Raw genomic sequence first — 20614 nt, 5'->3', positions numbered from 1 at the left:
AAATGATTTGTTATGCAGTTGTGTGGTGGGTGCTGTCCTCAGATAATTGCATGGTTTGCTTTTGCCGTAAAGCCTTTTTGAAATCTGACACGGTGGCTGGATTAACAACAAGTTAAGCTTTATTTTGATGTATTGCACTTGTGATTTCATGAAAGTTTACTATTTATAGTAATTTAATTTGAATTTGGCGCTCTGCAATTTCACCGCTAGCGTCCCACTAATCCGCAAGAAGTTTTAAGGTTGCTGCCCTGATCATCGCCAAGCCCATCTCTGACCTTTTTAACCTGTCTCTCCTCTCTGGGGAGCTTCCCATTGCTTGGAAGGCAGCCATGGTGCGTCCTTTATTTAAAGGGGGAGATCAAGCTGATCCTAACTGTTATAGGCCAATTTCTATTTTGCCCTGTTTATCAAAAGTGTTGGAAAATTAGTCAGTAATCAACTGACTGGCTTTCTTGATGGCTGTAGTATTCTCTCTGGTATGCAATCTGGTTTCCACTCAGGTTATGTATGTGTCACTGATGATGTCACCATCATTGCCCTTGATTCTAAGCAATGTTGTGCTGCTATTTTTATTGACTTGCCCAAAGCTTTTGATACCGTAGACCATTCCTTACTTGTTGGCCGGCTAAGGAGAATTGGTGTCTCTGAGGGGTCTTTGGCCTGGTTTGCTAACTACCTCTCAAAGAGGGCAGTGTATAAAGTCAGAACATCTGCTGTCTCAGGCACTGCCTGTCACCAAGGGAGTAACCAAAGCTAGATCCTAGGCCCCACGCTCTTCTCAATTTTCATCAACAACATAGCCCAGGCAGTAGGAAGCTCTCTCATCCATTTATATGTTGTTGATACAGTCTTATACTCAGCTGGCCCCTCCCTGGATTTTGTGTTAAACCCCCTACAACAAAGCTTTCTTATTGTCCAACAAGCTTTCTCTGCCCTTAACCTTGTTCTGAACACCTCCAAAACAAAGGTCATGTGGTTTGGTAAGAGGAATGCCCCCCACCACTGTGATTACTACCTTTGATGGTTTAGAGCTTAAGGTTGTCACCTCATACAAGTACTTGGTAGTATGGCTAGATGGTACACTGTCCTCTCAGCACATATCATAGCTACATGCTAAGGTTAAATCTAGGCTTGGTTTCCTCTATCGTAATCGCTCCTCTTTCACCCCAGCTGCCAAACTAACCCTGATTTCAGATGACCATCCAACCCATGCTAGATTACTGAGATGTAATTTATAGATCGGCAGGTAAGGGTGCTCTCTAGCGGTTCTTTACCATTCGGCCATCAGATTTGCCACCAATGCTCCTTATAGGACACATCACTACACTCTATACTCCTCTGTAATCTGGTCATCTCTGTATACCCGTCGCAAAACCCACTAGTTGATGCTTATTTATAAAACCCTCTAGGCCTCTCCCCACTATCTGAGATACCTACTGCAGCCCTCATCCTCCACATACAACACCCGTTCTGCCAGTCACATTCTGTTAAAGGTCCCCAAACCACACACATCCCTCCTCTTTTCAGTTCGCTGCAGCTAGCAACTGGAACGAGCTGCAAAAAACACTCAAACTGGACAGTTTTATCTCAATCTCTTCATTCAAAGACTCAATCATGGACACTCTCTAACTGACAGTTGTGGCTGCGTCGCGTGATGTATTGTTGTCTTTACCTTCTTGCCCTTTGTGCTGTTGTCTGTGACCAATAATGTTTATACTGTGTTTTGTGCTGTTACCCTGTTGTTGTGTTGGTACCATGTTATGTTGTTTTGCTACCATGCTGTGTTGTCTTGTCCTCCGTCCCCGCAGGAAGCCTTTTGCCTTTTGGCAGACCATCATTATAAATAAGAATTTGTTCTTAACTGACTTGCCAAGTTAAATAAATAAATAAAATAGAAATGGTATGACTGATGATGGTGACAATGATGAAAATGATGATGACATTCATTCCACCTAGCTGTCTTAAGATGAATGCACTAACTGTAGGTCGCTCTGGATAAGAGCGTCTGCTAAATTAGTTAAATGTAAATGATGACGCCGATGACTGACTGATTTTGATGTTTTTTAAGTGAATGATGAGTCATAATGAAGATGGTCTCTCGCTGTCTCCCCTGCAGGGTCCCTTGTCAGTGTTCTGTGCACGGGCGCGCTGGGGGCCAGTGCGTTTGGTGTGTCTCCAGCGAGGGGAGGGTGGTCTGGGGCTAACTCTCAGAGGAGATTCTCCTGTTCTGGTGGCTGGAGTAGTGCCGGGGGGATGTGCTGAGGTGAGATAGTAGTACCCTGTCTCTCGTCTTAACCCTCTTTGCATTCCTATTATTCCTATTTCCTCGAACTGAAAATGTACAGTATTTCACGCACCACTGAAATATACTGTGTATGTGTGTGTTCTCAGGAGGCAGGTCTGAGAGAGGGGGACTACATAGTGGCGGTGGATGGAGAGAACTGTAAGTGGGCTAAACATGGAGAGGTGGTCCACAACCTGAAGAGCTGCAGTGACCGAGGAGTGGAGCTCAGCGTCATCACACTGCACACACACGAGACACAGGTATGTTTCATAGCACTGCACACACACGAAACACAGGTAGTTGGGTCTGTATTTGTGTTCGAGTGATTTGTATGTATTACTGTGTGTGTGTTTGAGTGCTTTGGTGCATCAGTAATGTGTGTTGTGTGTTCAGGTGGTGAGGAGGTCAGTGATGCTCTCCCCCAGTGGAGACAAGGAGAACGCTTGGCAACGGACCATGGGTGGGGCTAAGGGCCAGAGCTCCGTCTCCTTACTCAACTGGAACAGGAAGAAAAACAGGGAAGGAGGAGGAGTCACCAAGAGACTGGGCAGCACCTTCAGTCTGCCGTTTGGAAACCTCAGAGACAGTGAATCCATGTACTGAGATAGACAGAGGGCAAGCTGAAATGGTGCTCGATTCCATACAGTGCACTTCCAGCCAAAAGTAGTGCACTAGGGAGTAGGGTGCCATTTCAGACTGTGCTATAGACAGACAAACCACTCAGGGAATGTCAAAGGGACATGTTCCAATCCAAGGATGAGTTGTATATGACTGGATATTCCTAGATATTGTAATGCATTATTGCAGCAAAGCAAGGAACATTCCCAATAGGAGAATTGTTCGAAGAGAAGAGGAGGATTCTATGTCCAGATGTGCAGGGAAACTACAGTGGTTTTAGAGAGCAGCCAACTGCAGGTATATGTCACTGAAGGGGTTAAGAGCATCATGTAAATTACGTCTTAAAATAGACTAATAGTTGTGGCCCAGTATTATTGTAGCTGACTTACTATACAGCTAAAGGGCATTAGAGAGATGAAAGAAGATAAACTGGACTTACTGTCAAACTACAGCCTCTGGTCTTAAGACAACGTCACCATGTTGTCTTAATGTTGAAAACATGTTGTTTTACTGTTTACTGTATCCCAGAGTCTTGCTTTTCCACTCCAGTCTTAATGAGGTTACTCTCAACAGTAAAAACAACAATCACACCTACATCCATTCAGGACCTGAGTTTAACTCTTACTTTCTCAAGCTCGATCATTGTGAATCTTCTTTTTTGTTGTTGTAAGATTTAATTTTATTTGATGTTTTACAAAGCACACAAATGACATCACACAAACATCAACTACATCACACCTGCCCAGACCCATTAGCACACACCCCCATCTCCAGCGCCCACATAATTTTCCGCCACATGGCCTCAAACTGCATCATTTCTTTCTCTCCGTAGCCCACTCACTTTAATTTTTTTTACAATAAATCATTAGATTTTTCTATTGTGTTAATGATGCCGGATGAATTGATTTCCACATTTTTAATATACCTTTTTGCTAAGTGATTGATTGAGAAAAGAATCGTCCAGCCCATTGGGTATCTCACGACACCCCCATATTCCATGTCTTGAAATATGCATACTGACGGATTAAGAGTAACATTGTAATACTTCTGACAGCCAACTTTCTAGCTCCGCCCACAAAAAAGACTGGATTATTGAGTCATTGGATGCGTTTGTAAATTCACTCTGGATATCTACTCCGATTTCAGAGCACTCTGGTCTGAGTGCGCCAGAATGCAGAATAACTGATGAATTTACGAACACCCATTGAATATGAATGGTGTCAGTAAACATCAGCCAAAAACGTAATTCAATTGTTGTCAGCAGCACAGTTACAGTCACCAATGCTCTAGACAACATGAAAACACCCTAACCAGCTCTGCTAGGGTGAGTAAAATGGTCAGAATGAGGTGTTTTCTCATTTATGTCTGGAAGTACAGTAGCTAGCAAGCTAGCCAACTTTAGCCAGTTAGCTTGGGTGCTTGACTGTCGTTGTGAGGTCAGAACATTCGGATCAACCTTACTCCTCAGCCAGAGTGTCCAGTGTGCGCTCTGAATTTGCCATTAACAATAGACAATCTGATATCCATTCTGAATATTACGAACACCCAGAGCGCACTCTGAGCTCACTCTCTGGCACTCCAGAGTGAAATTATGAACACACCCATTATAGTTTTACACTTGGGACATGACTCTGCTGTTGTGCTGTAGAATTTGTGAATTTTGTCTCTTGTACTGTATCAATTCTATAGATACGTTTATACTGGCTTAAGCATACATTTTCCTTAACTGTAATTTAATTAGTTATGCTCCAACTTTCCCTCCATCTTGTTCTTTTTAAGTTTTGGTTCCAATAGTTTATTTTTTTTCTAAGAGCTTGTCAGTTTGATATGCTCCTGGCAAGGTTTTGTATATCATCCCTATCATATGAACATCCTTATCTGACTCAAATACAATTCCTTCCAGGTTGCTCTGATGTCCCAAAAAAAATTGTAACTTTTAAATTGCATGTATTTGAAACTAGATTGGTCAGTCCATAATTACTTCAATTCTGTCATGGAAAAAATGTATTTCCTGTTGCCAAGTCATTTACAGTTTCTATGCATTTAGTTTTCCAATTTATCTGTGAATTCTGAAAAGCTATCCAAGGATTGTTCCATAAGGTTGTGTTTTTATGGAGTGATATTGGTTCTTGTAGAATGTTTCAGTTTATTCCATGTAGTTATAGTGTTCTTAACTATGAAGTTGTTAATGTTCTTAGCTTAATGCTTTGAAAATAGACACGTAAAAAGCCTTGTGCATCTTCTTGAAGCACACAGAGTTTACAGCGGTAGCCATGTTACTGCATTCTGTGCTCCTACCAGTGTTTTTGATGTAACCGTTTTCTTTGTTTCTCTTTCTGTCATCTTGATTGTTGGGTACAAATGACTACCCACAAGGCACTTCAATGGTTATGTCACAGGAGGTTGATGGTACCTTAATTGGGGAGGACAGGCTTGTGGTAATGGCTGGAGCGGAATTAGGGGAATGGTATCAAACACATGGTTTCCGTGTGTTTGATGCAATTCCATGAATTCCGTTCCAGACATATGGGCCGTCCTCCCCTCAGCAGCCTCCTGCGTTATGTGTATTTTTAGTTTTTCTACTGATGTTTTAGTTTTGGACGACATTCTATTGCACCGGGACTTCATAGGAGGGAAAAACTAACGCTCTACGTATGTCGTGACACTGAAATGGTTAACGTGATAATATGCACATTAGGGGATTGACTAAAGACTTTTATATGTCTGGTACTTAGTAGTTAAATAGGAGAATGGACAGTCTACCATGTAGAAACCAGCTATCAATGTAAGCATAGAGAAAAGCTGACACAAAATTGTTAGACACATTTTTTTTATGTTAACATTTTCAATATTTGGATGCAAATACTATTTTAAATTCTAATACATTTATGTATTTTTTTTCTCTAATGATTATGAGATGTTTATTTCAGATTGTGAATTAAGTCTGCCATTGTGTTCTGTGGTCTCTTGTTTGAGTGAGTGTAATTGTGTAAAGGGATTTGTATTTCTTTTGTTTATTATGAGAAACACTAATCATGGCTGGCTGCTCATATGATCAACCATCAATTCCTCTTTCGAGGTGTGCGCGTGTGCATGCACGTGAATGCTTTTTATGTGTGTTATTTGTGAAGTATTTGCACAGAATTTTGTTGATGAATTAAAGGAGTGGACCAATGCGTTGTCTCTCTCTCTCTCTCTCTTTCTCACTGATTTGTCTCCATTGACGCTAACAGGTTCCGGTGGTTCTCAGGGTTGTTATGTTCAGTTACCAGCATAGAAATAGTGACCAGCATAATTTTTGTTCAGTGGTTTCCAGCAGGTGTCACTATAATCCAGGTTATTGTGTCAGATGGGGCCAGATTGGTTTGTGAGAGTATTTTAAAGCAGACAGATGTACACTATATATAGAAACGTATGTGGACACCCCTTCAAATTTGTGGATTCGGCTATTTCAGCCACACCTGTTGCTGACCGGTCTATAAAATTGAGCACACAGCCATGCAATCTCCATAGACAAACATTGGCAGTCAAATGGCCTTACTGAAGAGTTTAGTGACTTTCAATGTGGCACCATCATAGGATGCTACCTTTCCATGAAGTCAGTTCATCAAATTTCTGCGCTGCTGGAGCTGCCCCGGTCAATTGAAGTGCTGTTGTGAAGTGGAAACATCTAGGAGCAACAACGGCTCAGCCGCGAAGTGTTAGGCCACACAAGCTCACAGAATAGGACCACGAAGTGCTGAAGCACGTAAAAATCATCTGTCCTTGGTTGCAACACTCACTACCGAGATCCAAATTGCCTCTGGAAGGAATGTGAGCACAAGCGCTGTTCGTCGGGAGCTTCATGCAATGGGTTTCCATTGCCAAGCAGTCGCACACAAGCTTAAGATCACCATGCACAATGCCAAGCGTTGGCTGGAGTGGTGTAAAGCTCGCTGCCATTGGACTCTAGAGAACCCGTTTCCACTGCTCCAGAGTGATGAATCACCATCTGGCAGTCCGACGGATGAATCTGGGTTTGGCGGATGCCAGGAGAACGCTACCGGCCCCAATGCAAAGTGCCAACTGTAAAGTTGGTGGAGGAGGAATAATGGTCTGGGGCTGTTTTTCATGGTTCGGGCTAGTTCCCTTAGTTCCATTGAAGTGAAATATTAGTGCTACAGCATACAATGTTATTCTAGATGATTATGTGCTTTCAACCTTGTGGCAACAGTTTGGGGAAGGCCCTTTCCTGTTTCAGCATGACAATGCCCCCATGCACAAAGCGAGGTCCATACAGAAATGGTTTGTCAAAATCGGTGTGGAAGAACTTGACTGGCCTGCACAGGATGCTACCTTTGATTGACCTCAACCCAATCAAACACCTTTGGGATGAATTGGAATGCCGACTGCGAGCCAGGCCTAATTGCCCAACATCAGTGCCCAACCTCACAAATGCTCTTGTGGTTGAATTTAAGAATTTAAGCTAGTGGAAAGCCTTCCCAGAATAATGGAGGCTGTTATATCAGCAAAGCGGGGACCATCTCCATATTAATACCCATGATTTTGCAATTAGATGTTCAACGAGCAGATGTCCGCATACTTTCGGTCATGTAGTGTATGTATGAAAATTTGTGAGGAATAGGGAACCCATTATAGAAAACATTGCTATTTGTAAAATAAATGCTTTGATCCATTGAAGTGTGTGTATTGTGCATGTGATAGATATGTATAACATGTGTACCATGGTTATCACTAAAGAAGCCAGCATGTAAATATTGAGGCACAGAGAGATCTGAAAACAGATAGATTTTTTTCAGTTCATAGGGACTGTCTCTCTCGGGCATCCCATCTCTAGATAAATAAATAACAGAGTAGAAAGATAAATAGGCAAGGCATCTCCCTAGTAGGTCACGTATGCCATGATGCTCTCCTAAAACCCTTCTTGCATGAATCTACACAGATTTCTATGCCTCTGTACTACCCTGTGCATGCACATACTCACACTCACTCTATTTCTCTGTCTCTCTCTCACACACACACATTCTCTATCAGTCCAGTTGTAAATCTAAGTGGATCTGTATTCCCCTCTGACCCTTAGGCAGAGTGCTCCTGTGTTTACTCCTCAGACAACAATTTTTCAATCAGTAATCAATGAACAAAGCAGCTGGGAATTATTGACCCAAGCCAAGGCCCAGCACCACACGATGATAACCCAGGGAAGTCTGCAGTGTTTGTTTTCGCACGCATCTGTGTGTGTGTGTGAGCAATATGCATTTTTAGGTTAAAAAAAAGTACATTCAGGGTGGACAACAATCATAGAACAAGGAATCACTAACACTTTAATTTACAACTTGGCTTCATGGTGAGTGTGTATGTGTGATGTGTGTATCCTCTGAGCAGCAGATTATTTCTGTCTGTCGGTGAGGTGTGTGAGTGAGTATTTTGAATAGGTTAGGGTTACATTACGCTACCCTTAGCTAAGGACTTCCACCCTATCTTCCTGTTCAACCCTGACAGCCAATCAGATGCTGTGTTGGTGTCGAGGTCCAGGGTTCTGCATGTTCTCAGCTGACCAACTATAAATCAATCTGGATTCCATTCCATTCTTTATTAGAGCTGATGCTGTTACACTTTTCAGTGTTAGGGAATTAACACCTGTGGTGTATCACGTTGTTGGGTGTTGTTTTAACATTGTAGGGTGTAAACATATTTATTGTGTACATATTTATTTTCCAGGTTGCCTTTCGAGTGAATTTTAGAGGTACCTGTACCACCCCTGACTGTGTTTGCTAGTGACAGAGACATGGTTGTTGCATTAATGGATGTCATTCCTGTAGCCTTCACCAAGTGAGTGTCTAAAATAATATTTTAGCATCATTCGATTACAGTAAAAATGTATTGTTGACAATACCGTACTTCGACAGCCTAGTTTTATCCTAATACAGTAGTCTGAAACTACTGCAGTTTCAGGCTACTGCAGTGGTCACATTGGCAAGTCATATTATGCTGGCTTGTAAAGTGTTATGTAATTCCCATTGGAATCTAGCCGGAGTTAAAAAATATCCAACAATTTGAACTTGGCATCACCCGCAATCTGCAGTTAAAATGACTGCCAATGTAGAGAAGATTGATAATTGACCCTACCTAAACCTTAAACTGGAACAACCAGCTCAATAATGGGTGAAATACATTTTACAGATTGGATTAGTTTAGAAAAATGTATGTTATTTATCTTTGTGCTGTATAAGATCAATTCATCAATCAATGTGCATGCAGAAACATAGCTATTTAAACAAACTATTATAAAAAGCAACCTGCAACAAAGCATGCTGGGAAATATGATCATGAGACCCCTCCTATGTCTTTTTCACTCCAAGACAGTTAATGGAAATTAACTAATCACAGTTCAGTAATAGCAACACCACCTGGACAACACTTTGTTTATTCGCCGCATGTTTTGTCAATTTCAATCCTACTGGTGTTAACCCCACTTGAATCAACACTCAGATATAACACTCACAACACTATTTACCTCAAAGCCGAGATTTTAACACCCGCAAATTCAGCCTCCCTATGACACATCACCAGCCACCCAATGACACTGTGGCGTCAACGCAGGGGCCTTGTACACTTCCAGCCCCAGGGAAAGTTGGAGGGTAGTGAAAGGGGCAGTGTGGTATTGGAGAAGGATAGAGGGTGGGGTTGGATGAAGGTGAGGATTGGAGGGGTACCACGTGAGACTCACAGTTTCAGAGAGTCAGTTTGTGACCGTACTATATCTTCACAAACCCCTTCTTCAATCCACTCACTGCTACAAAGAGAGAAATATACTTATATGTGCTTCCTTTCAACCTTTTTCCTCAAACTCTTCTTTCCTTCTCTCTCTACCTCACTGACTGTTTCTCTCACCCTCCATCTCCTCTCCTCCCTCCACATTCTCTCTCTCTCTCTTTGTTATCGAGGTCCAGACTAGTAGATGTATATTTTATGGTTGGCTCTGGAGGCTTTTACCATTAATTATACAATACCACTAAGCTCTCCATTTGGCGGACAGATGTTATTTTTTCTTTAGGAGAGAAAGGGGACTGCTACTCCATAATTTAGAGGTACTCCTGTTCACCAAGAATAAATAAATAAACAAAGCAACAAACAAACCAATGTATGCACACTAGAGCTAGGCTACTGCACACATGTAGAGACATGTAGTACATCAGCACATGCATAGTAGTGGACAGACTCATTGAGAGTGAGAAGTATTTTTTGTCTTGTGTCAGTAGATTTAAACTATATTATTGTAGTTTTTCTGGTTGTTCTCATAGGGCCTGATTCACATTTAGTAAAAGTACAACTTTCCTATGCACTTCTAAATAGTTGGTATTCAGACTTACTTAATGCAGGTGTGAAATGCGCACTGAATAAATGTAATTCAACTGCTGAAAACCCTCCCGCTTGCTGGCCAACAGATTTTTTCATTGAGTTTTCATTCAATAGGGTTTTCAGCACATTTATATTAAGCCATTCCTTTAAATAAGTGTGTACCTTTATTTCAAATTTTGTTGACAGACTTGCTAGAATACATCGTTTAAGAATATAGGGATCAATGAAAGAAATCCATCTAAATATATGTATATTCGTCTCCGTTTCACACCCAACTGGTAGATTTAAAGAATACTCTGATCTTGTAGATTATTTAGAAACATTTTAGGCTTCAGAAAGTATTCACACCCCTTGACTTTTTCCACATTTTGTTGTGTTACAAAGTGGGATTAAATGGATTTAGTTGTCATTTTTGGTTAGCGATCTACACAAAATACTCTGTAATGTCAAAGTGGAAGAACATTTATTGAAAAATTATGACAAATAAAACACTAATATATATTTTTTGATAAGTAATCACCCTGAGACAAAAGATGTTAGAAACACATTTGGCAGCAATTACAGCTGTGAGTCTTTCTGGGTAAGACTCTAAGATCTTTGAAGACCTGGATTGTAAAATATTTGCCCATTATTCTTTACAAAATTCTTCAACTCTGTCAAATTGGTTATTGATCATTGTTAGAAAGCCATTTTCAAGTGTTGCCATGGATTTTTCAAGACGATTTAATTAAAAAATGTAATTAGGTCACTCTGGAACATTCAATCGTCTTGGTATGCAACTCCAGTGTAGATTTGGCCTTGTGTTTTAGGTTATTGTCCTGCTTAAAGGTGAATTTGTCACCTAGTGCCTGTTGTAAAGAAGACTGAACCAGGTTTTTCTCTAGGATTTTGCCTCTGCTGTATTCTGTTTCTTTTTATCCTAAAAACTCCCCAGTCCTTGCCGATGGCAAGCATACAGTACCCATAACATGATGCAGCAACCTCCAAACTTAACACTTGTATTCCTTTTTATTTTTTGCAGTATTACTTTAGTGCCTTGTTGCAAACAGGATGCATGTTTTGGATTTTTTTTATTCTGTACAAGCTTCCTTCTTTTCACTCTGTCATTTAGGTTAGTATTGTGGAGTACCTAGTTTCACTGTGTAACTGTTTTAAAATCACCATTGGCCTCATGGTGAAATCCCTGAGCAGTTTCCTTCCTTTCCGGCAACTGAGTTAGGAAGGATGCCTGTAACTTTGTTGTGACTGTGCGTGTTGATACACCATCCAAAGCCTAATTAATAAACACCATGCTCAAAGGGATGTTCAGCATCTGCTGTTATTTAATGAACATTTTTTTACACATCTACCAATCGGTGCCCTTCTTTGTAAAGCATTGTAAATCCTCCCTGGTCTTTGTGGTTGAATCTGTGCTTGAAATGTACTACTTGATTGAGTGAGCTTACAGATAATTGAATGTGTGGGGTGCAGAGATGGAGTAGTTACTAAAAAATCATGTTAAGCACAGTGACTGTACGTACATACCCCAACCAGAAGCCATGGATTACAGGCAACATCTGCACTGAGCTAAAGGGTAGAGCTGCAGCTTTCAAGGAGCGGGACTCTAACCCGGACACTTATAATACATTCTGTTATGCCCTGTGACAAACCATCAAACAAGCAAATGTCAATACAGGACTAAGATTTAATCGTACTACACCGGCTATGCCGCTTGTCGAATATGGCAGGGCTTGCAAACTATTACAGACTACAAAGGGAAGCACAGCTGCGAGCTACCTGTGACACAAGCCTACCAGACGAGCTAAATAACTTCTATGCTTGCTTCGAGGCATTCAACACTGAAGCATGCATGAAAGCATCAGCTATTCCAGACGACTGTCTGATCACGCTGTCTGTAGCCGATGTGAGTAAGACCTGTAAACAGGTCAACATTCACAAGGCCGCAGGGCCAGACGGATTACCGGGACACGTACTCCAAGCATGCGCTGACCGACTGGCAAGTGTCTTCACTGACATTTGTCCCTGACCGAGTCTTTATTACCAACATGTTTCAAGCAGACCACCATTGTCCCTGTGCCCAAGAACACCAAGGTAACCTGCCTTAATGACTACCGACCCACAGCACTCACATCTGTAGCCGTGAAGTGCTTTGAAAGGCTGGTCATGGCTCACATTAACACCATTATCCCAGAAACTCTAGACCCACTCCAATTTACATACCGCCCAAAAGATCCACATATGATGCAATCTCTATTCCCTTTCACACCTGGACAAAAGGAACACATACGTGAGAATGCTATTCATTGACAACAGCTCAGTGTTCAACACCATAGTGCCCATAAAGCTCTAAACTAAGCTAAGCTAAGGACCCTGGGATTAAACACCTCCCTCTGCAACTGGATGCTGGAATTCCTGACGGGCCGACCCCAGGTGGTAAGGGTAGGTAATAACACATCTGCTACACTGATCCTCAACACAGGGGCCCCTCAGGGGTGCATGCTCAGTCCCTTCCTGTACTCCCTGTTCACCCATGACTGCATGGCCAAGCACAACTCCAACACCATCATTACATTTTCTGACGGCACAACACTAGTAGGCCTGATCACGGACAACGATGAGAGCCTATAGAGAGGTCAGAGACCTGACAGTCTGGTGCCAGGATAACAAACTTTCCCTCAACGTGATCAAAACAAAGGAGATGATTGTGGACTACAGAAAAAGGAGGACCAAGCATGTGCCCATTCTCATCAACAGGGCTGTAGTGGAGCAGGTTGTGAGCTTCAAATTCCTTGCTGTCCACATCACCAACAAACTATCATGGTCCAAACACACCAAAACAGTCGTGAAGAAGGCACGACAATAGCTTTTCCCCCTCAGGAGACTGAAAAGATTTGGCATGGGTCCTCAGATCCTTAAAAAGTTCTACAGCTGCACCATCGAGAGCATCCTGACTGGTTGCAACACCGCCTGGTATGGTAACTGCTTGGCCTCCGACCGCAAAGCACTTCAGAGGGTAGTGCGTATGGCCCAGTACATCACTGGGGCCAAGCTTCCTGCCATCCAGGACCTCTATACCAGGTGATGTCAGAGGAAGGCTGAAAAACTGCATTGCTCTTTAAGGGCTTGTAAGTAAGCATTTCACTGTAAGTTCTACACCTGTTGTATTCGGCGCATGTGACAAATAAAATTATATTTGATTTGATTTGATATTATTGAACACAGGATAAGTCCATACCACTTACCATGTGATTTGTTAAGCACATATTTCCACTTGAACTTATTTCATCTTGTCATAACAATGGGGTTGAATACTTATTGACTCAAGACAATCCACCTTTTCATTTTATATATATCTTTTACATTTTCTACAAACAAAATTCCACTTTGACGTTATGGGGTATTGTGTGTGGATCAGTGACACAAAATTTAAATTTAATACATTTTACATTCAGGCTGTAACACAACAACATTTGGAAAAAGTAAAGGGGTGTGAATACTTATATATGAATCACTGTATATATGAATCATAAAAAAAACAGCTGTTGTTTATCGATACATTGGTTTGGGTCATCCTGGAAGTAAAGTTTCCATATTCAATTGTTCAAACCATAAAATATTGTAAGGTGAGAAAAGTATAACAGTCGTCTATATGGTAGTCTATAAATCTACCCTAATAATCCTCACTAAACATGGAACTGATAACAACTGTCCAGTCGTCAAGAACCATGCGCCATGGCTTCAGGTGTAAACTGCTATGTAGGGTCTGCATTCCATAATGATTCAAATCGGCTACATGTCCCAAATTATTGCACAACTTGTAATATATTAGCCTATTATGATCCACTATTGCTAGCGATCCTCAGGAACAACCACATGAATGTGTCAGTGAAGAGAAAGGTAAACTAATGATGTAATGGAATGATGCAAAATGTAAGGAAGTTAAACAAAAGTGACAGTTCTAAATGTATGATGATATAACCATAGAGATCCTATTAAATACCATTAGTATTGTAATTCTGTCACGACTCCTACCGTAGGTAGCTCCCCCTCCTGTTCGGGTGGCGCTCGGCGGTCGTCTTCGCCGGCCTACTAGCTGCCACTGATTTCCTTTTCCCCCTTTTTGTTGATTGTGTGCACCTGTTTTTGGTTTGGGCTGATTAGCTGGGCTATTTTAGCCAGGAGGCCCACCTGCTCTGTGTGCGGGATTATTTGTTTGGTACTGTATTGCTTGTGTATGCATGCTCATTTATATTTTTTGAAGTGCGAGTGCGTATGTTGCGCCGACCTGTTTTTGTCCCATGTGTTTGGGCACGTTGGTTTTGGTGCGCGCTCTAGTTCGCTGTTGGGGCGGCTTGTGTTTTGCCGTTGTGTGTTAAATAAATAACACTACCCTGCATTCTCTGTCTCCTGCTCCTGACTCTGCACCCACTATGCCCTAGCGTTACAGAATCCCGCACCAGATCCTGATGGAGTCAGCAGGAGCAGCTGCCAACCCCCTACCCTCGATGGAGGAACGTGTTCTCCATCACACATCAGTTCTCCATCGGATCGGATCGGCGATGGATCAGATGATGGAGAGGATGGACCGTTGGGAGAGGAGTGGCCTCCTCTCCCCACCTCCAGCTCCTCCGACTAATCCGCCTCCTTCCCCCCTTCATCCGGCTCCGGCGCGCTTCGTCTTGCGCTCCCGAGGGAGTATGATGGAGAGGCGGCTGGGTGCCAGGGATTTCTGCTCCAGCTCTAGCTGTACCTGGCCACCGTGAGACCTACTCCCTCGGGGGAGGAGAGTGCGAGTGCCCTCGTTTCCTGCCTGAAGGGCCGAGCTCTGGAGTGGGCCAACGCAGTCTGGAACAGTCCGGACTCGTCGAGGGATCACTACCCAGAGTTCACCCATCGCTTTAGGGCTGTATTCGATCATCCTCCAGAGGGAAGAGCGGCGGGTGAGCGGCTGGAGTTCCGGACCTTGGCTGCTGGGGCGGGGTGGAACGACAGGGCCCTGATGGACCATTACCGGTGTAGTCTCCGGGAGGACGTCTGCAGGGAGCTAGCGTGTCGAGACAACACTCTCTCTCTCGACGAGCTCATCGACATGTCGATTCGACTGGACAATCTGCTGGCTGCCCGCGGGCGTTCTGAAAGGGTCCTGTCTGTTCCACCTCCGTGCACTCCCGCCCCTATTCCTATGGAATTGGGGGGGCTGTGCCGAGGGGTACCGGAGGAGGTGGCTCCTCCTGCACCAGCTGTGGTCGGAGAGGACACACGGCCGACCGGTGCTGGAGGAGTCAGTCTGGGAGTGGAGAGGGCAGGCAGAACCCTTCTCGGTCACCCCAGGTGAGTCAGCATCAAACTCACCCAGAACCCCCTGTCGGTCACATGTTCGTTGAAATATTTTTTTCAGATTTGTTTTCCCTCTTCCCAGCATAGGGCGTTAGTCGATTCAGGCGCAGCTGGGAACTTTATGGATCGCGGACTCGCCATTAAGCTGGGTATTCCGCTAGTGCCGATAGATCCCCTCTTCCCCGTGCACTCCCTAGATAGCCGGCCATTAGGGTCAGGGTTGGTCAGGGAGGCCACGGTTCCACTGGACATGGTAACGCAGGGGAATAATAAGGAACGGATTAGTCTCTTCCTTATCGACTCACCTGGGTTTCCGGTGGTGCTGGGGGTTCCCTGGCTGGCTAAACCAATCCCCGGTTTTCGTGGAGACAGGGGGTTCTCCAGGGGTGGTCAGAGGAGTGTTCAGGAAGGTGTATAGGAGTTTCCATCGGTGCCACGTCGGTGAAGAGTCCAGACCAGGTTTCCACTGTGCACATCCCCCCTGAATATGCCAATTTGGCGATCGCTTTCTGTAAAAAGAGAGCGACCAAATTACCACCTCATCGACAGGGGGATTGTGCGATAGATCTCCAGGTAAACTCTGTACTTCCCAAGAGTCATGTGTACCCTTTGTCACAGGAAGAGACGTTGGCTATGGAGACATATGTCAGGGAATCTCTGGGACAGGGATACATTCGGCCCTCCATTTCACCCGCCTCCTCGAGTTTCTTTTTTGTGAAGAAAAAGGAGGGAGGTCTGCATCCGTGCATTGATTACAGAGGTCTAAATTCTATTACGGTGGGGTTTAGTTACCCGCTACCTCTGATCGCTACGGCGGTGGAATCATTTCACGGTGCAAGGTTCTTCACAAAACTGGACCTCAGGAGCGCGTATAACCTGGTGCGTATCAAGAAGGGAGACGAGTGGAAAACCGCATTTAGTACCACATCGGGCCATTATGAGTACCTCGTCATGCCGTATGGGTTAAAGAATGCTCCAGCCGTCTTTCAATCCTTTGTAGACAAGATTCTCAGGGACCTGCACAGGCAGGGCGTGATTGTCTATATCGATGATATTCTGGTATATTCCGCCACCCGCGCCGCGCATGTGTCTCTGGTGTGCAAGGTGCTTGGGAGACTGCTGGAGCATGACCTATACGTCAAGGCTGAGAAGTGTATGTTCTCCAAACGAGCCGTCTCCTTTCTGGGTTATCGCATTTCCACCACGGGGGTGGTGATGGAGTGTGACCGCGTTAATGCCGTGCGTAATTGGCCGACTCCAACCACGGTGAAGGAGGTGCAGTGGTTCTTAGGGTTTGCCAATTACTACCGGAGGTTTATCCGGGGTTTTGGCCAGGTAGCGGCTCCCATTACCTCACTGCTGAAGGGGGGGCCGGTGCGTTTGCGGTGGTCGACTGAGGCAGACAGAGCCTTCAAGAGGTTGAAGGCGCTGTTCACCGATGCACCCGTGTTGGCGCACCCGGACCCCTCTCTAGCCTTCATCCTTCATAGTGGAGGTGGACGCATCCGAGGCTGGGGTGGGTGCTGTGCCGTCACAGCGCTCGGGTACGCCACCTAAACTCCGCCCCTGCGCTTTCTTTTCGAAGAAGCTCGGTCCGGCGGAGCGTAACTATGATGTGGGGGACCGGGAGTTGTTAGCGGTGGTAAAAGCCCTGAGGGTGTGGAGACACTGGCTTGAGGGGGCTAAGCACCCCTTTCTCATCTGGACCAACCATCGGAACCTGGAGTATATCCGGGCAGCCCAGAGACTGAATCCGCGTCAGGTAAGGTGGGCCATGTTCTTCACCCGGTTCAGGTTTACTATTTCCTACAGACCGGGCTCCCTGAACACGAAGGCCGACGCGCTGTCCCGTCTCTATGACACAGAGGACCGGCCCATCGATCCAACTCCCATCATTCCAGCGCCTAGGCTGGTGGCACCGGTGGTATGGGAGGTGGACTCGGACATCGAGCGGGCGTTAAGGGTGGAACCTGCACCTTCACAGTGTCCCACGGGTCGCTTGTACGTGCCGCTTGGTGTTCGGGATCAATTGATTCGGTGGGCCCACACTCTACCCTCTTCGGGTCATCCGGGTGTGGCGAGGACAGTGCGGGGTCTCAGGGGGAAGTACTGGTGGCCCACCTTGGCTAAGGACGTTAGGGTCTATGTCTCTTCCTCTTCGGTATGCGCCCAGAGTAGGGCTCCTTGGCACCTTCCGAGAGGGAAGTTACAGCCCCTCCCCGTTCCACAACGGCCATGGTCGCACCTGTCAGTGGACTTCCTGACCGATCTCCCCCCGTCTCAGGGGAACACTACGGCCCTGGTTGTTGTGGATCAGTTTTCAAAGTCCTGCCGTCTCCTCCCGTTGCCCGGTCTCCCTATGGCCCTACAGACTGCGGAGGCCCTATTTACCCAAGTCTTCTGGCACTACGGGGTGCCGGAGGACATTGTCTCTGATTGAGGGTCCCAGTTCACGTCCAGGGTATGGAAGGCGTTTATGGAACGTCTGGGGGTCTCGGTCAGCTTGACCTCCGGTTATCACCCTGAGAGTAATGGGCAGGCGGAGAGGGTGAACCAGGAGGTGGGCAGGTTTCTGCGGTCGTATTGCCAGGACTGGCCAGGGGAGTGGGCTAGGTACATCCCATGGGCAGAATTGGCCCAGAACTCACTCCGCCACTCCTCTACTAACCTATCACCCTTCCAGTGTGTTTTGGGTTACCAACCGGTCCTGGCACCATGGTACCAGAGTCAGACCGAGGCTCCTGCGGTGGAGGAGTGGGTGTAGCGCTCCAAGGAGACCTGGAGAGCCGTCCAGGAATCCCTGAAACAAGCCAGTGGACGGCAGAAGAGGAGCGCTGACCGCCACCGCAGTGAGGCCCCCGTGTTCGTACCTGCTCTGTGTGCGGGATTATTTGTTTGGTACTGTATTGCTTGTGTGTGCACGCTCATTTATATTTTTGAAGTGCGAGTGCGTATGTTGCGCCAACCTGTTTTCGTCCCATGTGTTTGGGCACGTTGGTTTTGGTGTGCGCTCTAGTTCGCTGTTGGGGCGGCTTGTGTTTTGCCGTTGTGTGTTAAATAAATAACACTACCCTGCATTCTCTGCCTCCTGCTCCTGACTCTGCACCCACTACGCCCTAGCGTTACAGAATCCCGCACCAGAGCAGGCGGGCCTCCTGGCTAAAATAGCCCAGCTAATCAGCCCAAACCAAAAACAGGTGCACACAATCAACAAAAAGGGGGAAAAGGAAATCAGTGGCAGCTAGTAGGCCGGCGACGACGACCGCCGAGCGCCACCCGAACAGGAGGGGGAGCTACCTACGGTAGGAGTCGTGACAAATTCCTAATTATATGGGTATAACTAATGGTGGCTATAAATAGTGGCTAATATTTTACATGATACAAATTGCAGAAAAAAACATGGAGAAGCTTGGGTATCCAAATTTCATCCCTGCAAGTTATAAGGCCAGCATTTACCTCACTGTGGGTGATACGTTGATATGCTTCAGTTTCCTGCCATTAGTGCCATATAACTGGTTTCACGTTTGTCTCTAGCGATCATAAGGTAAAATAGATAGAAAACAATAGTCATTTATATTTACAATCCCCTTATACAAATGGCTTACTCGTTTACCTAGCTCTTATCAATTTGTAAGTTACAGTGCATGGAGTATGGTGTTATTTCTATCGGGAAAAATAAAGTAGGTTGCTCAACCTTATTCATCCTTTCATCACGCATAAGGCATAAGGGTGAGGGAAGTAAATCAAGGTCAGAATATGGCACATCTGTAAACACACTTCCACACCATAATTTCTTTGATCTCCACCCCAAAATAGTAGCGGGTGAATAGCATGCTGTTATCAAGCTTAAGTTAAAGGTCAGAATACATATAGAAAGAAAAGAGCATTACAAGGAAAGTATGTTCCATGTATGTATACTTAAAATGTAACATTTTATATTTTGAATTAAAGACTGGAAATCAGGTTATTACAATATCTGAAAATGTGAAAAATAGAATAGTAGAGGAAATTTGAATATTCAATTAATATATGTTTAATATTAATTCATGCATTTAGTACTGTAACAGAGAAGTAGTGTGTTATGTGTTAGGCTAGGTATCCTGAGGTCTAGTCTTGGGGTTTGGGGTCTTGGGACCACTCTCCTCGCCTCCCTCAGGCAAGATAAAACACACCCCAGAGTTGGGCAATGACCACTCGCCCCTAACACACACACACACACACACACACACACACACACACACACGCAGACAGGGATAATAGGAAATGGGTAGGAGGAATCCCTATGTTTTAGAGAGGAATCTTATTAAATGTGTATGAGTGTGTCTGTCTAGGAATCAAAACACCGCTCTCCTAGTCTTCCTCTTCGATAGCAAGAGGCTCAAGCACGGCGTGTGTATGTGTGTGTGTGTGCATTGGCTTATAACTTATTTATGATGGGTGGTATTAGGCCATCCTGTAGTGGGTGTCACCCTGCTGGACACACTGATACTGTCAAACACACGTACACACACACACACACACACACACACACACAAACACAGCAGAGACAGCAGAGGGGAGGCGAAGGAGGATGAGGATGTTGATATTGATGAGCGGGAAAGTAGAGGAAGATAGGTGAAAGGGTATTGAGCTACGAGACTAACTCAATTCTACACTGCAGTTTGGATGAAAACCTCATCTCATTGACTTTGAAAACCAGAGAGAGTTGAAGTTTTCCTGCCACACCTGTCACCTAACATCTGTACTGTCATCATAATTATACACCAATATATCTCATACATTTTATATGAGGAAATTTGCTCATCCAATTTCTACTTAGGGGATAAATAAAGTTAATTCAGTTCAATTCAATCACTTTAGGTGTGTTATATATAAATGATATGGTTTGCTAGTTATTAGCATAGAATCTTTGTCATTAGGCGTGTTTTTCCCTACCAATATTTATCATTTGTAAAAGCTGTACTGGTCATTGGTATCTATATCCATCACATCTCAGAGAATGAGTAAATATCTACT

The 20614-nt window shown here is 44.6% G+C and overlaps 1 protein-coding gene across 2 annotated transcripts in view; it reads left to right on the top strand.

Moving 5' to 3' along the window:
* Positions 1 to 3494, top strand: part of LOC115192275 (rhophilin-1) — a 50532-nt gene extending 47038 nt beyond the window's left edge. For both annotated transcript variants that reach the window (XM_029750586.1, XM_029750588.1), the window contains 3 exons: positions 2117 to 2263; positions 2392 to 2544; positions 2678 to 3494. In XM_029750586.1, coding sequence (XP_029606446.1) covers positions 2117 to 2263; positions 2392 to 2544; positions 2678 to 2887 — 510 coding nt within the window. In that variant the 3' untranslated portion in view covers positions 2888 to 3494. The remainder of the gene's footprint in view (positions 1 to 2116; positions 2264 to 2391; positions 2545 to 2677) is intronic.
* The last annotated feature ends 17120 nt before the right edge of the window (positions 3495 to 20614 follow it).

Source organism: Salmo trutta, chromosome 4 (assembly GCF_901001165.1).
Source record: "Salmo trutta chromosome 4, fSalTru1.1, whole genome shotgun sequence".
Taxonomy (NCBI): domain Eukaryota; kingdom Metazoa; phylum Chordata; class Actinopteri; order Salmoniformes; family Salmonidae; genus Salmo; species Salmo trutta.
This window is presented reverse-complemented; position numbering and strand designations above follow the sequence as displayed.